General features: G+C 44.5%; 1 protein-coding gene and 1 long non-coding RNA gene across 2 annotated transcripts in view; one reads left to right on the top strand and one right to left on the bottom strand.

Moving 5' to 3' along the window:
• The window catches only part of LOC132680995 (uncharacterized), a 74,766-nt gene that overhangs the window by 40,535 nt on the left and 10,850 nt on the right, over window positions 1-23,381 (top strand). Inside the window, exons 4-5 of the long non-coding RNA XR_013555579.1 lie at window positions 5,849-6,004; window positions 11,514-11,649. This is a non-coding gene — a long non-coding RNA (uncharacterized LOC132680995). The remainder of the gene's footprint in view (window positions 1-5,848; window positions 6,005-11,513; window positions 11,650-23,381) is intronic.
• GABRP (gamma-aminobutyric acid type A receptor subunit pi) lies at window positions 256-22,044 on the bottom strand. Its single transcript, XM_060635020.3, has 10 exons — window positions 21,877-22,044; window positions 17,480-17,576; window positions 16,669-16,787; window positions 12,567-12,634; window positions 11,555-11,772; window positions 9,458-9,540; window positions 5,864-6,001; window positions 5,004-5,156; window positions 4,293-4,480; window positions 256-2,594 (listed from the first exon to the last, which is right to left on the bottom strand). Exons 2-10 carry the CDS (start codon window positions 17,530-17,532, stop codon window positions 2,292-2,294), a joined length of 1,323 nt encoding a protein of 440 aa, XP_060491003.1. The 5' UTR covers window positions 17,533-17,576; window positions 21,877-22,044; the 3' UTR covers window positions 256-2,291.

Raw genomic sequence — 23,381 nt, 5'->3', positions numbered from 1 at the left:
GTGATCTGGGTAGGTAGGATACATGGAGCAGATCTAAAATTTTAGGAGTTTTTTTATGAGAACTCTGATGCTGTAGCCTACATAAGTTTCAGAGTGGTACACAATTCAAGAATTTTCCCCCAAATATATTCTCAAACTTTAAAGATACTATTCAACAGAAAACAAAAAGTGAATTCCAAAGCCATGAAGAAGGCTTGGAAGGGAATCTGGCATTTTCTGAGAATTGAATCTTTCAGTATCACCAGGCTCAGCTATTTAACTATAAGGCAAGTGTTGTGGTGGAGCGATCTCAAAGAAATATCCACTGTGCCCCCACTGTTTATCTTCCTTGGTAGGAAGTAGTAGGGGTATGTGTATGTGTGTGTGTATATGCACGTGTGAATGTATCTGTGTGCTGTCTGCAGTGGGAGGAACATGAAGATGTTAAGAGTGCGAGCCCACTGAATTTGCGCTATGATGTATACCTTTTCCAAAGGGGATTTGACAATACTCATTCTACAGATGACCACTTGATTTGGTGGGTAGCTAATATGGTATGTTTATTTCACAGTTGCACACTTTACAGCTTTTTAAAAATATATATAATGCCTGAACAGGGTTTCAGAGCAGATATTTCCTTTTAAACTTTTTTTAAAATCACAAATATGATTGAACCATACAACCACGTTCCACCTCATTTAATTCCTTTGCATTAGAACATTATGTTAAAAGCTCACTAGACACTGAATTGTGAGAATTATCAAAAAGAGAAAAAGAATGAGAGCCTATGGTACAGGAGGTTATAGAAGAGAGAAGCCATGGTTTCTTTCTGAAAGAAAAGGTAAAGGCATACATTTTCTGAAAGAAAAGGTAAAGGCATAACAAAAGAAGTTAGAGAATTAAAGATGGCAGGATTCTTTTTATGCAGGTTGAGGCTGAACCGACATCTCAGGGGTGAGCAATGCAAAAAAAAACTTTCCGTGCTGTTCCACCATCCTGGCGCCTCCCTCATGGCACGCTGACAAGTCTCCACTTATAATGCTGTTGGCTGAGCTTGACCAAGGAGTAAGGATGCAAATAATGTGCTTCTTGTGTCAGAGTGAGAGTGGCTGGACTGGGAAAAGATAGCTCATCTGCAGCCTGCACGTATATTCTGGAACAAGTCCCATTGTTACTCAGAAAGTTCAGGACTCTAGGCCAACATTCTCCTACTCATGCAGGAAAAGCTACTCAGAGTAGTCCAGCTAGAAGGATCGGGGTTCTGAGCAAGACCAAGCTTGTTGTAAGCCACTTGTTTCTTGGTAATGCAGCTCATTATCTGATAAGCATCCCTCCTAGTCATTAGAGTATAGGGTTAAGAGCTCCTCTTGGAAGGATGCAGGAGATCTGCTGCTTGGAACGTGGTGCTCAGAGTAGCAGATAGAAATGGACTCAATTCTGCATGTATTGTTGGCCGCAGCTCTTAGTAAGACTCCTTAGAATAAGTTTTTTAAACAATCTTCCATTTCTATCCCTGATGTGGGGAAAGGGCTTTAGCATTGTTGAGGACTGGTGTATGTATAATAGTAAAATGATAAGACATATCAAATGGGAGAGTAAAGCCCCAGAGCCCTTTCAGTTTGGATTCAGGGGAATCCATTATATCTTAGAAACAAATTTGCATTTGATATTGTTGATCTATTAATGTTTTCTTCATTTACATGTGATTTTTTAGTCATAGAACTTATTGGAGTTTGGGGACCGTTCTGCTGTAGTATGAAATACTGTATTAAAGACTCATCTTGGTATTGAGTTAGTACAGTGACTTTCAGTGAATTGACTTAGGCTCACATTTCATTTTAATCAAAAACAAAAACTAGAAAGTGTTACTCCCTAAATAGGTAACAATACATTTTATAAGCACTGCAGAGATTTAGTAAATAGCACGTATGATTAATTTAGAAACAACCCCTGGCACTTGAGGGTTACTCAATACATATAATAGTTTCCTTCTCATTTTTTTACATGAGGTAAATGCAGACCAGGGAGTCACTGAGCAAATAGTCAACCCTGAGTAGGTTTGTAATCTTAGGCTCCATGGGGATGTCTTTGGTAAAGATAAAAAAGGAATGACTTGTTATTTCTATTATAAGACTCTGTAATGCTAGGACTTCTACACAGCTTAAATAACGGGTAGGGGAATATTCTTTGAGGAGAAATGCTCAGATGCTATCTACTCACTTGTTTAGCATGCACACTTGGCTTCGAAAACTGCTTGCATCATTACTTTGTTCTTTTGAAGAACCATGGCATGCAAACAATTCAGCATACTCTCAAAAATACATGTAGTATGCCCAGTAAAATACATTGGCTAGCATAAAAATCAAAGGAAATAGTAATTTGGAATAGCGATCAACATTACTGGGGTTTTGAATTGTGAAATAATCAACAATCCTGCCCATCTTATCTCGGAAGACAAACTTGAACTTGTCACTGGTTTTCATGGTCAAGTCACTATAGTCAACATTATCACCGGAAATTTCAATGCTGGCAAAGCTGATCTTCCGTTTAAAGCTGGAGATGGAGCTGTTGATAATGTTAGTAATATTGACTTCTTCCACTTCCTTCGCCGTCCCCTAGATCATAGACAACGTGGTCAGCTTGAAAGATTCGACTTAGCAAAATAAATAAGCAGGTATTTATATAATTAGAAGCCTAAGTATTGAATAATTAGGTTTAATAGAAAGTGGCATTGAGTGCCTCAGTAATTGGCTAGTGAGCCGGACTTGGCAGTCCTGTTATCCTGCTTATAGGCACCTATCCCTAGGTCCTCAGCTTGTATAAGGGGAAGAATAACCATTGCCTTCTATTGATATGCAGAGCTGTGTGCTGAATGCTCAGCCTTTGAAGTTAGCTGATTTGGGTTCAAATTCCATTCTGCCTCTTCCTACTATGAAATTTCAGTCACCTTAATCCCTTTAAAACTCAGTTTCCTTGCCTACAAAATGGTGATGATATTAATATTAATATTTACCTCATGAGACGGATGGGAAGATGGTATAAATTATGTAAAGCATTTAGTAGGTATTTGATGAGTCCCATTCTGTCTCAGTGAGGAGGGATTAATTATGAGAGATGACAGAAATCAGCAGTGTCTAAAAGTCTCTGCCACACAAACAGAAATAGTGATGCTGCCTACAATTCCAGGGAATTGTCATTCTCCAACATGCCTGGAACGGCATAGCATGTGGGGAGTGTAGTGAAGTCAGACAGAGTGGAGTTTGGATCCTTGGCCAGGCTACTGACTAGCTGTGAGGTCTTACTGAGCAGCAGATTCCTCAACAGTAAATTTGGAATAACAGTGGTGGCCATCTGATAGGCTGTTGGGTGGACTAAATGAGATGTTCAGCACATAGCCACTACTTTGTAGTGAAGCTATTCTTGTACACACAGCCAAATAAGGGCTTTCTGGTGTCTTCCATGAAGGATCTTAGTAATTCTCCATATCCCTTTTTGCCAATCTACCAAATTCAGATTTTTGTTGTTGTTGTTATTAACCATTGTCCCCTTAAGGAAGCCTATAGAGAGCAAAATGAGTGAAATCCATATTCTTCTTTGGCTGGCACATAGAGTCATTTGCCTTTGGTACTTGGGTAATACGACTGTGTGAAACGTTGCTCATGAGTCAAACATAAGGGAGCAGGCAACTGGGTCTTTGGGCTGTTTGGATTCCTTTCTGATACCCTTCCTGGGTTGTTAGGAGTATTTTAAATGATCTAATATTTGCAAAGGGCTTATGACTGTCTGGCACATGTAAATGTTCAATTGATAATAATGATTGTTATTATTCTGAGAGCTGGACCACAGTGTTTCACTGCTAATTCAGATAATGGCAGTCTTTCCCTGTTAGCAGAAATATAGGCTAATCGAGAAATTTGCCACAATTTAATTTTTTTCATACATTTTCAGTAAACCATTACTTGTATAATTTAAGAAAACAAAAATGTAACAAAATAATTAAATAGTAATTGCATATTAATATGAAACTTGTAAGCAGCTGATCACATTTGGTTTGATATTGGGTTTTTCATGGATGCTTGTGATTTCATGTTGCATGCAGATAACAGTGATTTGCTGCTAGAAAATTAAACATGTTAATATACCATTGTACTTGACAAAAAGAGCAGTCTTTTTCAAAAGGTGTCATGACTTCCAGATGCCTCCACCTGAACAGGGATGAGAATCACTGGGGATAGGAACCAGTCGGGGTCCTCTCTACAGACCAGCACATGGCAAGTGATGAATCATATATACAGGGCCCTCAAAATTCTTACCCTGTCTTTGGCTGCCATCTGCTGTAAAGAGCTGTAGTGGGCAACTGCGTATTCCAATAGGGCCCCAAACACGAAGCTAAAGCAGATTCCCAGGTACACATCGATGGCCTTTATGAAACAGTTGGTGTTAGGAAGAGAAGTGCGGGACCCAATCATCAGTGTTGTCATTGACAGTACGGTGGTCACTCCTGGGAAAACAGGTAGGCAATGTTCCCACATCAGTGGCCAGTGAACCTTTCACCTTTACTTGGCAGACCATCACCATTCAGAACTTGGCAAGGGGGACAGGACTCAGAAATGGAACAGCTCATTTTGAAAAATCTGCAGTCTTCTAGAGCAGGGTTGATTTGTCCATTTTGAATGGATATGAGTGATATGGTTTTCTAAGTGTTGCATCTTCTGTCTTCCCATTAGAGGGGGGTGTTCAGTATGTAAGATAACTGGCAATAGACATCCAATCACAATTCTCCCTTATCACTGTAAAACATGTTTAAAAATGTAGTACCTCACTCTCTGTCTCTGTCTCTGTTTCTGTCTCTGTCTCTCTGTCTCTTTCTCTCTGTGAAAGAATCTTTCAAGAAACCAACTCCTGGAACTGCCCTGTGAATATCAGTGAAAAAAAAAAAAAAAACAAACCTGGTAGAAGGTAAAAAGAAACCAAAAAGGACCTGTTAGGCCAGTTCTTAGAAATCTCCTGTTGGAGCTGCTTACCGATACAGGTTCTTGCAGGAACTGAATCAAGGGAAATCCAAAATGAAACCCAGGATAACACCACCAGGAAAGTGGAAGGAACATAGGTTTCCAAAATAAAATACAGGACATTCCTCCGAAGCTCAAATTGCAAGATCAGTCGTGTATAATTTCCTGATAGGGTAAATAAGAGATAGGAAACAATGTCTGTTCACATAGCAGAGTGGTTTCCCTTCGGGATGTTTAACTTAGCTATATTCACATTAAGCTATCTGTTATACGCCAAAACCTAATTAAGCATGAACTGTCATTACAGTTTCAATAAAAGAAATTGCTATTGTATAGAATGGGATTTATAGGGGTACTGGTACTCCCACCCATGATCCTTTTCTTGTGCCTTTCTCCATCATAGTATTCCTGTAGCATTATACCTGCTGGCTTCCTTGACATCTACCTCACTAGACTGGGAGCCCTTTGGGGGCCATGTCAATACTGGGCATGAAGCAGGTATTAGTGCCCAGCCCAAACCCTATGGCCCTACCACACTGCGGAGGCATGTGGTAAACTAGGGATAAACTAGGGGCGCCTGGGTGGCTCAGTTGGTTAAGCGTCCGACTTCAGCTCAGGTCACGATCTCACGGTCCGTGAGTTCGAGCCCCGCGTCGGGCTCTGGGCTGATGGCTCAGAGCCTGGAGCCTGCTTCCGATTCTGTGTCTCCCTCTCTCTCTGCCCCTCCCCCATTCATGCTCTGTCTCTCTCTGTCTCAAAAATAATAAATAAACGTTAAAAAAAAAAAGAGATAAACTAGAAAAGAAATCGTATTTTTGACTCAAAATGCAACGCAGTTATTTTGCTTTTGTACAAAGTGTCTCCCAAGTTACCTGTTTCCTGCTGTGATCTGGTGACTAAGGTGAAATACCGTTGTATGGTGTACTGAGCAAGACGCAGGTTTTCCAGCCCACGCACCGAGTCGTTCCCTCTCAGCCAGCTGAACTCCACATCGTTCCCATCATAACCCCCTGGTAAGTCAAACAGTGCAAGTCAATGCAGGGAGGCAGCAGATTGAACTCATCTGGAAAAGGCTACAATATGGGGGCAACAGGAGATCTGCCTCGATGGTGCTAACTAAGTCCAAGGATGATCCCATGCAAAACTTGGCATGATTTCTCACATGCAGTTGCTGCATCTGCTTAGAATAGGATGAGCTGCTAGGCTATTTGCCATCAATTGAAAACCGGTTCTATGCTAAGCATTATTTAGACTTGGTGGATGATAGGCCTCTGGAATAATGAGGCCATCCTCATTATTGAAATGATATTTATTGAGCTCCTGTCTGTGCACACACACAGCTCTATGTTACATGGTGCCCTTCAGGACAATCTAGCAGCTCTGAAAATGTTCTCAGAGACTTCACAATCGGTCTGTTCTTATTTCCATATTGGCTAAAATGCAAAAACAGAAGACAAGAAACCTACCACTAGCCACTTTATTGATGTCTGTTAACATAGGCATTTGGTAAATCTCAAAGCAGTTTTACTAATATAGTCCATAATAGTAATAATAGCTACCTTTTATGAAACATTTATGGTGAGTCTTTTACACCTTATATCTCTAATATGCTCACAGACTTGCAAGGTAGACATTTATATATTTCTTCAATAAAAAAATATTTTTACATTTTTTGAAATTGGGATGGATCTTAGAGTTGATACATACATACATATATATAAAGTAGAGCTTACATTTTTTCCTAAAATGTTATTCAATAAATGCTGTACCTTAGAATCGAGGAATTGTAATGTCTTGCCCATTTTATACATGAAAATTCTCAGATTCAGAGAGACTGCTCAACTTTCTCAGGATAGCAGGGCAAGTTAATAACAAAGCCAGGATTGTACCTCAGGAAAGTCTAAACCCAAAACCCATGGACAATGATGGTGATGATAATATCTATCATTTAGTAAGCAATGGCATTTCTAAGTGCTTTACAATATTATCATCTCATTTAATCCTCAGAATAGCTCTTTGAGAAGACAGATGAGTGGTTAATAATCACATGAAAAGATGCTCGACATCATTAACCATTAGGGGAAAGCAAATCAAAATCACAGTAAGATACCACTTCACACCCATAAGAATGGATGTCATGAAAAAGACAGACAATAACCAATGATGAGAACGCGGAGAAACTGGAACATCCCTGGTGGGACCGTAAAATGGTGCAACCATTTTGGAAAACAGTTTGGCAGCTTCTTGAAAGGTTGAACATAAATTTACTATTTGATCCAGCATTCCACTCCTAAGCATCTGCCCAAGAGAAATCAAATCATGTCCACAAAAAGCTTGTACACAAATGTTCACAGTGGCATTATTCTTAATAACTGCAGGGTGGAACCAAGCCAAAAGGACTTGTATTACTTGTACTCTTTCATACGGAATAACGAGGAATAAAGCAATAGAAAGGAACGAAGTACTGATCCACGCTCCAACATGTATGAGCCTCAAAAACATGCTAAGTGAAGGAAGCCAGATGCAAAAGACCACACGGTGCATTGATTCCATTTATATGAAATATCCAGAAAAAGCAAATCCATAGAGACAGAAAGTAGATTAGTGGTTAACTGGGCGTGAGGGTGGGGTGGCGGCAATGGGAGAGACTGCAAATGTGCACAAGGATCTTTTTGGTTGATGGAAATGTTCTAACAATGAAATGTGGCAGTGGTTGCATAACTGGGCAGATTTGCCCAAAATCTTTGGACTTCACACTTAAAAGGGCTGAATTTTGTGGTATGTACATTTTACCTCAATAAAGCTGTTAAAAAATAACTCTCTAAGTCAGACAGTATTATTTTTCCTTCTTCACAAGTGAGGAAACTGGGGTCAGGAGAGGTTAGTTCTACTCACCCAGAGTCACAGCTAGTGACAGGAAAAACCCAGTGATTTTGGTACCTGCGATCTTAACCATGGAAGTGTATTGCCTTCATTTTCCCAGGCTACTGGGAAGAGGGATGCCAGTGTTGGGACTAACATTTTGTTAAGTCTTAGCTTGTAGTATCCACTGTTTAACAGTGATTATCTTCCCTCCATAGGGCAGAGAAGTGGTCATGGGTTCTTAGAGGATTTCCAGGTAAAAATTGTCTGTGGGTTTTCTCTCAGAACCACCCCCAAATGTACTGATGTTAGCTGTGCAAATATGCCTAGAAGCCCAGAGAAATACAAAAATAGCTAAAAAATGTGAGTCATACATGCTTCTACCTAGACACCGTACTTTTACAAGTATTAAAATGCTCACAATCATGGCATTATCACTGCTCTGGTGGGCTGGTAGCAATTCTTTTCTAGGGATGGTGTTCAGGAAAAAAAGCCCTCAGTGAGGTTTCTGTACCCAAATAACTGCTAAGAAACACTCAGTGAATGCTTCCCCTGTTCACTGGGGATGGTATTTGTGCAAGCAGAGTGCTGGAGTTTCCAGGAGAATCTCACTCCTGGGATTTGAGATGAGCACAGCCATACATGGAGGGCAATTACTTTTTCCATGTGGGGTTGAAAATGAGTTCTCTTTTTGATATCCTCAAGTTTTATTCTGCCCCCAAATAGCTGTCTTGCTTTAAGTAGGTTTTTCATGTATTTAATCAATAAGGTAATTAATCTGCCTGTCTGAGTCTTTAATTAAATGTCTACTTCTGAAAAATGACTACTGCCTCATAATGGTTGTGCTTCTTGGATGTTGACCACGTGTGTCCTCATGTAAGACGTGCTTACTGATGTCCAGTGCTTGACTATGGTTTTTCCTCCTGACACAAGCCATCCCTTGATGCCTTGATAACTCCTCTCTAAGCCATTATTTTCCTAGGACACCAGTCACAGGTACACTTTCCCAAGTTTGGTGGGCATTTCAGAACAATGGATATTACTCAACAATGCCATTTGACACACATCAACTTAGAATAAATGCTCATTCTTCATCATAAATCCCCAGACTGCAGTTTGAATTCCCATTAGTGGCATCACTGTATTAAAGTACACACACACACACACACACACACACACACACACACACACACACTCCAAACAACTTCTCTTCAAAGTTAGAAGCAGATGCAACGAATGCCAATGATTGCTTTGCACGTTACCATTTTTAACCCCTGCTGTGTTCTTTCTGGCTTCTGGTGCCTTCTCAGATTCTGAGTCCCACTCCTCATCCAATTGACCCCCATTTCCTTCACTGTCCTGTCTACTCTTAGGTGGAAATATTTAGTGTTGGTGCACAGCGGCATTCCCCAAAAGATGTCATATTGGAAGGTTTGTTGCTGAGAGGTCTCTAAATCTCTCTGGCTAAACACTCAGAAGGGCTTAATCAATTGGAATCAACACCGAGAAAAGAAAGGCCATTGTGTATAGGTCTCTCTCCATGAATACACTGATCTAAGTCACCCAGGAAAATCATCTCAAGGGGCTGCAGGATATATACTCACAGCTTTCCAGTTGCAACTTGCATGTCTGTGTGTCCATGGGATATTTAGACAGGTCCATGTTACATGCAACAGTCGTTGTGATTCTAAGAAAGGAAAAATGGGTTCAAAAGGAGTGTTGTGGGGGAAAATACACATTCCCTGTTAAGGGCAACTCCAAGAAGACTTTCACCTTGGCCCTTACAGTGAACGTGTGACTTGGAGCCTACACGCAAAACATTCCTGAGCTTTTCTGTGCTAAGTGACATCTTTGAGATGTGGTAAAAGCTGGGGCCCAGGATGGAGGAAGCAAGAATGTTGGCAATGAAGAGGCAAATGTGCAACATATTGCAGAACAGAATCACTCATTGGCTTGAGATGCGTTTGCATCCAGTTTTAAAATTTAATCTTCCTGACAAACGCACGAGGAGCTAGAACAGAGATCCCAACACTGCTGTCACCATTTGACAACAGATTCCGGCTTGCCTTGGCTCACACAGCTCTTAGTGGCAGAGCTGGGGCTGGATCCCAGGTCTGCTGGCTGTGCAGTTCTCCAGGACCCTGCCTCCTGGAGGGGATCAGCATTTGCAGAGGAAGTGGAGGATGTTGGAGGGTCCCAGGCACTGTGGCTCTTAGGGACCAACATTCAGGGACATTCAATTAAACCTCAATAAAGCCCTCACAGTGGAGATTTCAACTGGCCCACCTTTATCTCCCTTTTCCTTCAGTGTCATACATTTTTATTAAGTGTCGTCATTAAGCACTGTGCTGGGTTCTTGGGGAAAGTGAAATGTTGTGTTCATGGTGCCCACCTTGAGGAAGCTCCCTTAAGGGAGAGAGAGTAACAACAGCTACTATTTACTGAGCGCTTACCCCGAGCCAATCCCCAGGGAAAGTGCTTCACATGCATTATCCCTTTGAATTTATACAACAGCTTTATGAGGTAGGAAAAATCATTCTGCTTTTGCTGCTGAGGAAACCGAGGTTCAGAGAGTCTAGCAACTTGCCTAAGGTCACAGAGTAGGGACAGAACAGGGACTCACCCCCAAATATGTCTAATTCTAGAGCGAGGCTGTTAAATGTCATCTATAATTTGTAATCCTTGTACAAAACAGATTATGTTATGTGCAAAATACAGACAGACACATCCATGCACACACACGTACACACATGGGAAGAGTTAGTGTTGATTGGAGCTGGGTGTCATGGGAGAGGTCTAGTTTAGCTTCTTGAAAGAAGGGTTGGGGTTTGGGCTGGTTTTTGCATAATTCAGTGTGGCTGAGGAATGTCAGATGAGCAGTCCAAAAATTCAGTTTATTGGTTAGCTCAGTCTTTTGTTTCCTAACAGCAGCCTCTTGGGATTTAAGAGTATTAGGTTCTCAGCCTTCTACCCAAGGACTGTGAGAGCATATGGTTTGTCCAGTCCTTGCACATCCCTTGTGCATACAGCCCTGAGCCTCTGCCTGTGGGTTGCCTCTTGCAGCACCTAGGGAACACCTTCCCTATTCTAGCCAACCAGCCTCTTGATAAACTTCTACTGGGTGGAAGGAACTTTTGGCCTCAGGGATTTGGAAAAGAGACAAAGGGAGGCCGTGGTTGCAGATGACAGAGGCCTTGGGGCACTGTGCTTTGATTCTCTGTACAAAAATGACTCAGATGAGTAGAGATGCATTCTGCAGCAACTCTAGCTCCACTAAGTCCCATGAAAGGAAAAATTTTTACATTTCCTCCTGCTGTTCCCCGTCTTCTCTTGCTAACTTCCTTTTACTCTTTAAGACTCAGCTGAGAGTTCTGTCTCTAACGTACTCCCCAACTCCCTAGGATTCTGAACTTCCTTTTGTTATTCATCTGTGTCAGGACAATGTCTCATTCAGCTCTGTATTCTCGGTGTCCAGAGTGGGGCCTGGCCCAGAGCAGGCATTCAGTAGTTGCTTATTGAGCCAAACTGAACTGAGGGAGGGCCCTTCAATTGTAGGGACAAGAATCTAGGAAGGCAGGGGCATGACAAGGGTGGGATGTTGGGGTGCTTATCTGACAGCTGGTCAGAACTATCCAGGATATATTTATGCCTTTTCTCCAGCCATCTCCCCTCCAACCCTGCGGTTGCAGCCACCCAGTCACCTGAGAGCATACAGGACTGTGCCATTGGAGAAGAGGCGGATGAGCCTGTTGCCCACAGTGACTTCATGGAGGAAGGACTTCTTGGACTCCACAATGTAAGTGTCCGGCACCCAGAGGAACTCCACAAGGCGCGCATCCAGAGTGAAGCTCTTGTTGCCTTCAAATACCAGCCGCTGGTCCGTCCAGCGCTGTCTGAGGTATATGGTGGCTGTATAGTCCTGAGGGGGAAGCCAGGTAGTGGAAATGGATTGGGGGGAGAAAGACTTTGAAAACAGAAGGGAAGGGGTCAAGTCTTATTCCCTTCCCCACCTCCACTTAGGTCAGAGTACGTACTATAATAGACATTGGTGAACAAAGTCTTATTCTTGGGGGAGCAGCCTGTTAGCAATAAGAGAAGAAAGCACCTTATCTGTTCTAGAGAGTAACTGTCACTGCCAAAAGGGAGCCCTATAGGAGCATGTTTAGCGCCTTAACTTACTTACCTTCTATCACAAAAGCCCCTCCAAACCGTTGAAGGTTTTGGTGAGCTAAGTGCTTAGGTTCTCCAGGATTGTACCCGGACTGCACAGTGGGCCTCTTGGCAACCTGCTTTTTGTGTCAGCTTATCTGTACTGGGTGTTCTTAAGTGAGAGGATGGTGGAAAGAAGTCATGCGAGTGTTGGTTTTCTTTAGCTTAGCTTAGCTTCCGCCCTGGGAGGGTCCATGTGATATTCAGGCTTCCCCACTGCCCTTTGATTCTCTCCCCGGTTTTCATCCCTTACCAAATGCACCCGCTCCCCTCCCTCATTTCTTCCCTCCTGGCCTTTGAATCCACTTTCCTTCCTTTTCAAAAGATCTGTTTTATAAGAATCTTCCACTCTCTTGAGTTTTGGGATAGGTTTCCAGCCTCTGCCATTCCAAGAGCATGGGGGCTGTGAGTCTCTGTTCTGTTTTTTGAGTAGCTAGAAGGTGTATCCCCATAAAACATGAGGAGAAGGTCTCCTCAGGTGGAAGATGAAGGGGCCACACTTACCATGTTACTCTCTGAAATACTAGAAATACTTGCAATGTCCAGAGTCAGTGCTATCTGAACTGGTTCTCCTAAGAATGAAGAAAAAACCAGAAGGACTTACACAGAGACACAAACACACTACATTAGCACAATGTTTTAAAAATTATAAAATTATGAAAGCAACATTCACCTATTGGGAAATTTTAACCACTCTAGAAGTATATAAAGCAAAAGGTGGATATCTACCCACCCCTGTCAGGAGGAACCATTGTGTAGAATGGGAAAAAATGTATGAAAAATGTTTGTATAAAAAATGCACAAATATGTAAATAGCTTAATGTGTAAGAGAGACCACACTACGTTCATTAGTGCAGATTTTAAAGGATGTAGTTGTATTTGCTATTTCTTACTTGGAGGATTTTTCCTGTGGTGCTTTGCAAGGGACAGATTATTTAGAAATGTAGTAGGGGATTTAGGATTTTGCACAGAGATCTTCATTTTTTTTTCCCCTCAACTAAGTAAATTTACCACAAGATGGCATTCAAGACTGCTCATGGTTGAGCTCCTGCTCACCTCCTGATGCTTTGCTACTCTTCCTTTACTCTCCCAAAAGCCTAAACTATTTAGAATTCCAGAACCTTCCCCATGAGATCTGGTACATAGATACTGGGCCTCAAGCTTAACTTCTGAGAGCGCCCGCCTCAGCTCTGGAGACAGAGGCCTTGGGGCCACCATTCTCAGAAGCCAGGCCAGGGCAGTGTATTCTTCCTCAGACTGGAGATGCAGAAGAAAAGCCCAGGAGTGAGAAAGATGTTGGCTTACAACTGGGAAGAGTTACCGAGTCTTTCGGAACTGCAGACTTCTCACCTACAAGTGGGGATAATGCTAATGACACCATAGGGTCATGGAGAGGGCTAAAGGAGATTCGGCATGTGGCAGCTTCTCTGCAGGATGATGGCAAGAGGGATACGTGTGAAGTGCCTGCCCAGCCAGATGTGTAGGAGGTGCTCACGAATAGTTATCTGTACAAAGCTCCCAGGATTGTGTCTGTCACATAATAACAGAGGCTCAGTAAGTGGCATTTGCCTACCCCTCTTCTCCTCCTTAATCCTAGCTCATTCTGGAAAAAGAACAACTTTACTCACCAGGTTAGTAGCTGCAACAACATTCTCTTGTAATAAAGAACTAGGGGTGTGTCAGGGGACTGTGACACTGCATTAACCAGGAAGAGGGGAGGTGAAATTCAAAGGAAGCTTAAAACCATCTAATTGGTAGTAATCAGACAAAGCGACCTACTTATTCACAGAAGGAAACTAAGCCGTAGAATATAGGTGGGAATTTGGAAGTGGAGTTTTAGAACCAATGCAATTAAAAGTAATGAAGTAAATGCTTGGTGTTAATACTTGGTGGAAAAGTGGGAGATCTTTGAGGACAGACTGTGGAAGGTGTTGAAGGAGTATGGTGCTAGGTGGCTTTCTGCCCCTCAAGGCAGAAATTGAGAAAAGGAGTTTGGAGCCAGAGTGTTTGAATCCTATGCCCACCACCTCATAGCTGTGTGACCTTGAGCAAATTGCTAAGCTACAATTTCTCACCTATAAAATAGAGCTACTAGTGCCTGGTATTATGGGTTGGGTTGGGAAAGTTACAAGATCTATTTTAAGTGCCTGGAGCACAGTGGGCAGTGGCTGAGTGTTATTTGCTCTCCCTGAGGAACATGGAGAACAGAAAACACACAAAAGTTCCATCCCACTGTGCTTTCTGTTTACTTTGTATCTAATTAGTCCAGTCTGGGCCTTGCTTCAGTTGGCTTCTTTAGGGACCAGAACTTGCTTTCTTCCCCTTGAGTTATCAAAGTAAGCTGTGCCACCAGAGGGCAGCTTCCTCCTAGGAAAGAGGTCAAAGCCAGTTCCTGGACAGTGTTCTTAAGGCTTGTTTATAAATCTGTGCTCTGTGTACCTTGTTCCCTGAAAAACCCTATGGAGGTCTTTTCTCTTAAGGACCCCAGGGACCTAAAACCTGGGTGAACAGGCAGTACAGAAAACATGGCTGCTCCACGGAACTCCCGGCCGCCACATAAATGTAGTTCCTTTAGGAGACCGATTGCCAAGGTGTTGGGGCTCACCTTCTTTTTGACTAAGGACCGCTTACCCCCTTCTCACCCCAGGTGGATCTGGGCCTCACCCTCCTTGGGTCCACCCCAGGTTCATTGCCCAAGAATCTTGCCTGTTGTCAACCTATGAACAGGCAACAAGAAGGGCAGTATCCTGGCCTATTGTTTGGGGTTTGGGAGGCAGAGGAATTGGATCTAACCAGGGTGTACAGACTCACATGCTTGTCATTAGTGTCCTGCTGGGCCTGGGAAGACTAGGGGAGGTTGAAGCCTTCCTAGGTTTGTTAAAGTAAGGACCTCAAATCTCAATTGTGTGGCCATGAAAATGGTCTCTCGGATCTCCAACTGAGGTGGGTGTAATTGGCCCAGCTCCTGTGCTCTGAAATCTATTTGTGCACTTGCTCTGAGGCCATGCTTCCTGAAGGCTGCACCCCACCAGTGACTGAGTGTGGCGGGGATATGAAGGCACACTGTTCCTGGGAGGCAGAGATAGGAGATTCCTCTGATGGCAAATTTGGCTCCAGGATTCTCTGGGGCCCTTCCACACACACATAGAACCGTAGTGTAGTCTATGACACCTCTGTCCAACCTTCCTTCCCTCCCTCTCTCCTTCCCCAGGGGTCAGCTTCCCTCTCTTCCCACCCCACATTCTGTCATAGATATTGCCCCAGTGAATATCTTGCATGGATAATTCCCTTTTGTGTTGGCTCTCCAGTGGACTAACCCACTAATCCTAGATTTGACCAGAGAATTTTGTCATGTGAGGGGAGGAGCAGGAAGGAAAGGGGATTAGAATAGACTGCATCCTGATGATATGGCAGGTGCCATGGTTCTTATTCACACACTTCATTTCAATCAGTCCTCTCTGTGAGGCAGAAGATATATCCCCACTTTATAGAGAGGTGACTTAGAAAGCTAAGGTGTTGGGCAAGCAGTAGATCCAGGAGCCAAATGGAGGTTTGTTCAACTCCAAACCTCTTTCTACCACTTTATGCTCTGCGTAAGGAGACATTAGAGACACAGAGAGACTGAGACTCTGTGAGGAGGTATATTATTGGTTTCATCCCTCCCTCTTTCCCTCATGCCATCAATAAATACTAATCGACCACTTGCTATATGCCAAGCACTGAGCTGCTGCTAGGGTTAGTGAGGTAACTTTACTGAGGTAAATAAAGCAAGACTCCCCCAAGAGACTGTAGCCTAAAGCTGAGACAGATATAAAACCAGTGGCAACGATGGTATTGCCAGGTAGTGGCTAGGATTTGGAAGTATGTTCAAAGTAAAGTGTGAAGAATGAGGATAGGGCCTAGAGGAATCAGGGCTGGCTTCTCACAGGAGGAAGCCTTCGATTAGAGCCGTGAAGAAAAATTGGCATTTTGCCAGGGAGGGAATTTGAAAGAAGCTGTTCTCAGCAGATAAACAGTCTCAGCAAAGGCAGGAGACCAGGGAAGCCAAGGAGGTCAGGGAGTGTTTGGGGCACATTCCTGGCAGGGCATAGCGGGAGGAGTTGGGGCAGACGAGACTGACAGAGATAGAGGCTGGCCTAGGAAGGCCCTGGTGTGCCATGCAAAGGGCTCTGGACTCTATGCTGAGGATGCTGGGACATAGGCAGGTATTTTGAGCAGGAAAAGGACCCAGGCAGGCCATCTAGGTGGCACCGTTGGGGGTTAGCCTTGAGTGACCAGGCTGGAGGCAGGAAGACTAGGTGGCATGGTCCTTAAATAATGACACTGGAAGTAGGGGTAGAAGGAAGACAGTGTGTAGGAGGTTGTTAGAGGCTCTAGTCACCTCCTCAGCTGGGAAGAGGATTTCTTCATCCTGCAGGTTGAGAAGCAAAGCACGTTCTTCAAAATAGTGTGAAAATCACTTGCTGTCCTCATCCATTATTGCTAATCCTTAACAGGTTGTAGATCAGAAAAAGGAGTCAACTAAAATCTCATGAAACCCTCCTCTGCATATTGTCTCTGTTCTCCTTCTTTTGAATTGTTGTACTGGACAGAAAGGATGACCTACCACCAAAATTGGGCCTGAGAAATTTATTATATCCTGCTGTGAGATTCTCAAAGCCAGGCAGGGAGAGCTTGTCACTTCTGCTGACCTCAATGTTGAACTGATTCCCCTGGATGCACATCCTGGAAAAGAAGATGAGTGTTGCTTATCTGTGAATAAGCATGTACACACACAAACTTGAGCTTGTGTTTGCATGTATGTCTGTGTGTTGTGCCCATGTACCAGTGGTGACTTTCCCAGAGAGAAATCTCTAATTTTAAGCTGCTGAATTAATATGTCCTTATCCCATTCCATTTTATTACCCATTTGCCATACCTCAGAATGCTGAGGTAATTTGGGAACCCCTCCAAGTGTCTTTAGAAAAAACACAAGTGGGGGCACCTGGGTGGGTTAGTTGGTTAAGTGCCCAACTCTTGATGTTGGCTTAGGTCATGATCTCACAGTTCGTGGGATCAAGCCCCCACAGTGGGCTCTGCACTAACATCGCAGCACCTGCTTTGGATTCTCTCTCTCTCTCTTCCTCCTCCATCTCTCATGAGCACATGCTCGCTTGCTCTCTCTCTCTCTCTCTCTCTCTCTCTCTCTCTCAAAATAAATAAACATTTAAAAAAACCCACAATGGTTCACCCATGTATGACCATTTTGGAAGCTTGAATAAATGGCAGGGAGTTGTGTTGTCTGGGTGTTTCAAGGAGGTGGACAGACTAGGCTTTGTCTTGCCATTAGTTTCTTACTAATGACCTGCCACCCTTCCTACTTCAACCACATACTCAAAGCAATTCAGACCAAGGTCATTATAGGGCAGCAAACTCACCTTGGAGTCAAGAGACTCAGGCACACAAAGGTCAAATGGAGACTGTATTTCATGTTGACAAGGCGCTCACGCAGAGAGGGGCCAAAGTAGCAATCACCTGGGAAAACAGATGGGCAAGGCAGGAGAGGTGACCCAAAGGGCTCACCTCTGCCAAGCCCAGCTCCGTCCTGTGGGTCATCAGCCGCAGCAGTTTTTCAACATGTGTGGAGAGCAGCCTCTTTCTATACTATTTGGTTATCCCTTCCATTCCCTGCATGCCATCCAGGAATGACTCCATTTTGGAGGATCATCATGTTATATCCAACCCAAATAAAGGCTGACACCTTGTTTAGAGAGTAGTTCACCAGCCCCAGAAATGCAGCCAGTCCATCCTGGACTGTGTATTTTGGAAACCCCAGGACTGTCCTTACCCTCTCCTTATCTTGACTTTGCCAGGAAGGACATCCCCAACTAGGCACTCACCCCGACCATGCCATTTATCCAAGGGTCTAAGTCTATTAAGCAGGTCATGTAGACAGGAAATGAAAACTTCCCAATAATAAACAAACACACAAGTAGACTTTCCAAGAACCATCCATGTGCAAAGAATACATTAGATACTTTCCCACGGATCTTCTCACTCCATGTCCCAGTGCTGTTGTGAGGTGGGTAGGTTAATCCCGAACTGGGATGAGCAAACAGAGGCTCACAGAAAGGTCACTGTGCTAGTGAATGTCAGAGGAGACTTTGAGTCCAGGGCTGGCAGCCTCACACCAGTGATATCGGCTGCTCTCCCAACCTTCCAGACCTGCTCCCTGGGCACTCTAAAGCCGTTCAGCTGGTTAGGTGAGCATGAGGACCGTCAGGGAAGGCATGGCCCCGGGGCCTGGCCTCCTCAGGCTTGGGAGCTACTGTCAGATGTTCCTCTGAGAGAGTAGCCAGCAGCCAGGCAGGTGAGCCTGTGACCTGTCATGATGGTGACAGCAGAGTGGGGGTTCTCGGGTGCGGCTCCGGCCTTGTACCTAGGCAGGCAGTCCCAGGGTGGCTTGTCCCCTTCCTCTGTGGCAACCTGTGTCAACCAGGCTACTTTCAAGAGGCTAACCATTCTGGGGCTTAGGATATGATTCAACAATTAATTAACTAATATAATTTTACCTACAAAATGGATACATGCTCATTGTGGAAGTGAAAAAGAAGACAGAAATGTAGAAAGTTGAAAGTAGAAGTCCCAATGATGTGTCCTGTAGGTTCATCAGCTTAACAAATGTACCACTCTGGTGGGGGATGTGATAGTGGGGAAGGTTGTGTGTGGGGTGGGTGGGGGGCACAATTTTATTATGAACCCAAAATTTCTCTAAAAAATAAAGGCTCTTCCTCACTTCCCTCTAGTCTTGTACCTAAGAGACAATCAACTGTCAACAGTTGTTTTATCTACGCATATATACATGTATATAAATATGAAGAAAACAGTTAAAAAGTAAAATTGGTGTTATAGCATGCATTTTTTTGCTACTTACTTGTTTTGCTTAATAATGATAGCAGACATTTATTACATATTTAATGCATGTTTGCACTCTGCTAAGAATCTTGGAAATCCTTGTGACTCATTAAAGTCATGACTACCACTCTCCTCATTTTCCCAAATGAAACAGCTGAGGCTTAGAGAGAATAAGAAGCAGTCCCAAGGTTGTATGGCAAGTGAGGGGCAGACTGAATCCAGGCAAGCTGACCCAATCACTTTTAACCACTACACCATGACACAATGCTCTTTTCCAATGTCAGAGACCTCTCCATGTCAGTTCCTACAGATCTGCTTCATTCATCCTAATGGTTCAAAGTATGTCGTAAGATCAGCATACCAACATTTATATAACACATGTCCTGCTTATGGTACTAAGTTATTTCCACATGTTTTACTGTTACAAAATCAGTAATGAACATCTTTGCATGTGTGTAAGGTTCTAGAACTCTGCACTTCTTCATATTCCTCTACCTCAGCCCTTTCCTTCTCACTCATCTTTTGATAAATCAACATTATCAGTCCACCAATGATCATATTCAAACTTTCTTCCTTTAGTTCATCTTCCCAGTCTCTGTCCATTCACCCATCCCCAGCATCATTCCCTCCATTCCTTCATTCAATTTTCCAAAGGCTTTACAAGCTCCTTCTGGGAATCAGACATGTATGAGGTATCCACCAGAGCTCCCATCTAGTGAGAGAGAGGGAGTGTAAGCAGTGAAGTGACACAGTGTTCCTGTGACTGTCCTGTAACAGGGGCTGAGGCAAAGGATCCATGGTGTGCAAAGGAAGTGAGTGATCAGTTTCATTGGTGGAGGGTGGGACAGTGCCAGAATGGAAGTCATAGAGAAGGTCATTAGATTCTTGAAGAATGTGTTTGCATTTTTTCCAGGTGAACAAAGAAAGGTGGAGCCCTCCAGATGCTGGGCAAAGATATGGAGGCTTGCCCACCAACACTCTCCTACCCACTTATGCTCAGTCTCTGCCCTCTAGCCCATGGCCATCTGTAACTTCTCCCTAGTCTGGTCTGAATTAGCTTCTTTCTCATTTTGGGATATTCCTAAATTCTTTCTCTTCCTATGTGAAACTGAACTTTATCAGGCAAGTTGGGGAACAATCTAGCTTCAGCTCTAAGACCCCTATTGAATCGTGTTTTCCCCGTGCCCAGCCCTATGTTAGGAAGTGAGAATGTTTGGGCCTTGGGCCTCTGAATCTGCCCCAAGCAATCTCATGTCCTAAAAAGCTTTGCCCACACCAGACCTGGAAATGTGATCCCATTTGTCCCTGCTTATCTTGTCAGGTTGCTGAGCATGTCTCATTTTATTAAGGAGGAAAAGAGAGGGAGAGAAAGCCCTCTAGATGCTCTCAGGTGCTATAGGTGCTGTGTTTGGTGCTTAATCACATTTAATTCTCATGAACATCTGGCCTAGTAGGTGTTAATTTCTGGAGTTGGATCTCAGATTGGTGAAGGGATTTGGCCAAGGCCACGTAGGAGTTAAGTGCCATGATGTGAATCCAGGTCTTCTTCCAAAACCCTGTTCTTTGTGCTGCATTTGGGAAGACGACCCCAGCTCCCAAAGTGAACTAGATTACACTTGACTCTGGTCCTTCTTTCACCAAATCCATCTCTGGTCCTTCTTTCACCAAATCCAGCACTCATAGAGTGCTGTATCTCCAGTATGTCCCAAATGGCAACTGCACTGGTGTGTTTTCCTCTCATGTGGCGATAGAGCCAACCATCAAGTGACGATTTGTGTATCCACCCGCCTGAATGAAGGCTCCAGCCACCAGTGCTGATACAGATGATGGGAATGGCATTTAGCAGAGTCACCCACTGAGCCACCAGAGGGCAGTGCCCTGAGGGTTGTCGCCACAGCTACAGGGGACCTGGAGAGTCCAGCTGCATCTACCCTGCGCACCTGCGGGGAACATGGGACTCACGATGTTCCTGGAGGCTCCTGAGTAGGGGCGGCCTATGAACTCTTCCCCTACTCTGAGGAGCTTTCTGCCAGGATCTCTCCTCTACTTCTAGAAGAGAGCTTGAGCTTTGGGTTGATACACCTGAGTCATTTAACCTTTCAGAGTCTTGGCTTTCCTATCTGACAAACGGGAGGAGAAAACACTCAATAAATATTAATTTTCATTCTCCTCTCCTTTCTGCCTCTGTGGGGACTTCATTGATCCCACCATGACCATGAGAACCAAAGCTCAATCTCTTTCTATACCCCATGCTGCCACCCACGCTATGAGCTGACTACAGCATCCTCTTGAGGGCACTCATTTCGGCATCACCTCCAGAAGGACGGGGTCACACACAGGACTTCAGGGTCACCTACGTGGCAGATGGCAGCTTTCTCTGGATTGGCTCTGAGAAGCAGAGGTAATTGCAGTACATGCAGGTTTCTGCTCCCATTCCCAGAATCCCCATCACATAGACAGTGAGCCCCAAAAGCGTCATGCCCAGCCTCCTTCTCACGCAGTCACAGCTCTCTGACTTCTGTCACTTCAGCACAGACAGAATCATTTGTTGGGAAGCAGGAGTGGAGCCCAAATTAGGTTGAGGTGAGGAAAGGGATTATTGCCTTGGGCCCTCCCTAAGAAAATCACAGCAGGTGAAGTTGTGTGGTGGGGGCCTGGTCTGCAGCACAGAAAGGAAGGTCAGGCAAGAGGAACTGTCATCTCGGCTCTGCCACTGACTCAGAGACTATATTACTTCTCCCTGAGGTTTAGTTTCCTCCACTATGAAATGGGAGAGTAATCAATAGTTCTTCAGACAGCAGTGGATAGATGCTTAGCAAATTCTAGGCAAGGGCCCCTCCCCTCACTCCCAGCACAGCTTGTATCTGAATCTCCTTCCCTCTCCTCCCTCCAAGTACAGAGGGGCCAGCAATTCTCTTACCAGGCAGCTGCTGAGGCCCTGTTAGGGCAGGCCCTTCAGGCTTTCAGGCTGGGCATTCAGGCAGGACATGATCTTCTGGGTCCCCAAGAGTCTCCTCATCCTCAGCCCTGACTCCTTGGATGCAGGCACAGGCCACTCTCTGATGGAGTGGCTCTCTCCATGGGGTAGACAGAGCTGCAGGACCGGCTAGGCAGGCAAGTGGGCAGGGCTTCCCACAGCTCCTCCCCTGGGTGGAGCTCTGACCTGGTCCTGGGTGTCTGTGGGAATCACTCAGCTCCTACTATGGCTATTGGCTGCCAGGAGTTTGATTCTGAGTTGGTGTCTCAGCTGAGCTCCTGGACCACAGCCAGCAAAGATCAAAGACCCATGGAAGTCAAATACAGTGGGTGACCGCACCCACCACGCCTGGAAGAGGAGTCCCTTTCAGAGGGAGGTTCTAAATTTTGACGACACCTCTATCCTGGTATCATGGAGCAGGAGTTAGCAGCACATATGACCTTGGACAAGCCACTTTACCTCCTTAATTCTCAGCCTCCCATTCTGAAGATAGAACTTAATCATTTCTAAAATTCTGATTCCTTGTTGTGCATTTTAAGAGCACCTTTGAAACTATCAGAAAGCCTAGTCTATGTAAAAGGACACTTGCAGATCTGAGAACATCCTGCTTTCCAGGCTGGAAAGTTTCAAAAAGAGATATTGGGGCCAAGGGAATGGAGGGCAGAGGCTGAGCTAGCCAATGCAGAAAGAGGTGGGAGGGACTGGCTAGATTTGTCCCTGTCTCCTCTTTCACCATCTCTGTCCCTCACACAGAGGATTCTTCAACTCCCTGTGAAGTCCCTCTAGGAGCATCCGTCCTCCATACTCCATCGAACATCCTAACAGAACTTCTTCAACAGTGTGCATGCACTCCTGAATCCTCCCTGTCACCATAACCAGTGGCCCCGAAACTCACTCCTGGCTCCAGCCCCATAGGAAGGCACAAGGGATTTCCCGGAGGCTTGGCTTTGCACCCTGAGAGAGCCAGGAGCCAGGAGTCTGTCTGATGGAGAGAGCATAGGCTGTGGCAGGAAGCCCTGAGGCCCTCCTGCCCTCCTGACATGGTGGCCAAGCTCCTGCCCTACCCCAGCTGGTCTTGGAGGTGAGAAGGTGGTGAGACAGGAGAGAGGTAAGAGAGGGAGCAAATGAAGCTGCTAGGAGTAAAAGGAGGTAGGACTGAACGGGTGGGCATCGGCGTGCAGTGCCCCATAGAAGCCTCTGGCTCCAAGTCAGTTTCCTTAGTGCGCCCCAGCCTGGCCTGCCTTGCGAACATTTCTGTGCGCCCAAAGAGAAAGCTCTTTGGTTTCTCCGGAGAGGCCTTGCTTTCACCTGGGAACCTTGAAGGCAGCTGAAACAGGCCTGGTTGAAGAGCTGGTTTTCAGGTTCTCCTTGAATGGAAAGTGGTTTGTGGCTTTTCTCAGAGTTTCCAAGATGTTCTCACATAAAACAAAGGCTCACAAGTAACAAAG

Source organism: Panthera onca, chromosome A1 (assembly GCF_046562875.1).
Source record: "Panthera onca isolate mPanOnc1 chromosome A1, mPanOnc1 haplotype 2, whole genome shotgun sequence".
Lineage (NCBI taxonomy): Eukaryota > Metazoa > Chordata > Mammalia > Carnivora > Felidae > Panthera > Panthera onca.
The sequence above is the reverse complement of the archived record's forward strand: the minus strand, read 5'-3'. Positions and strand labels throughout refer to the sequence as shown.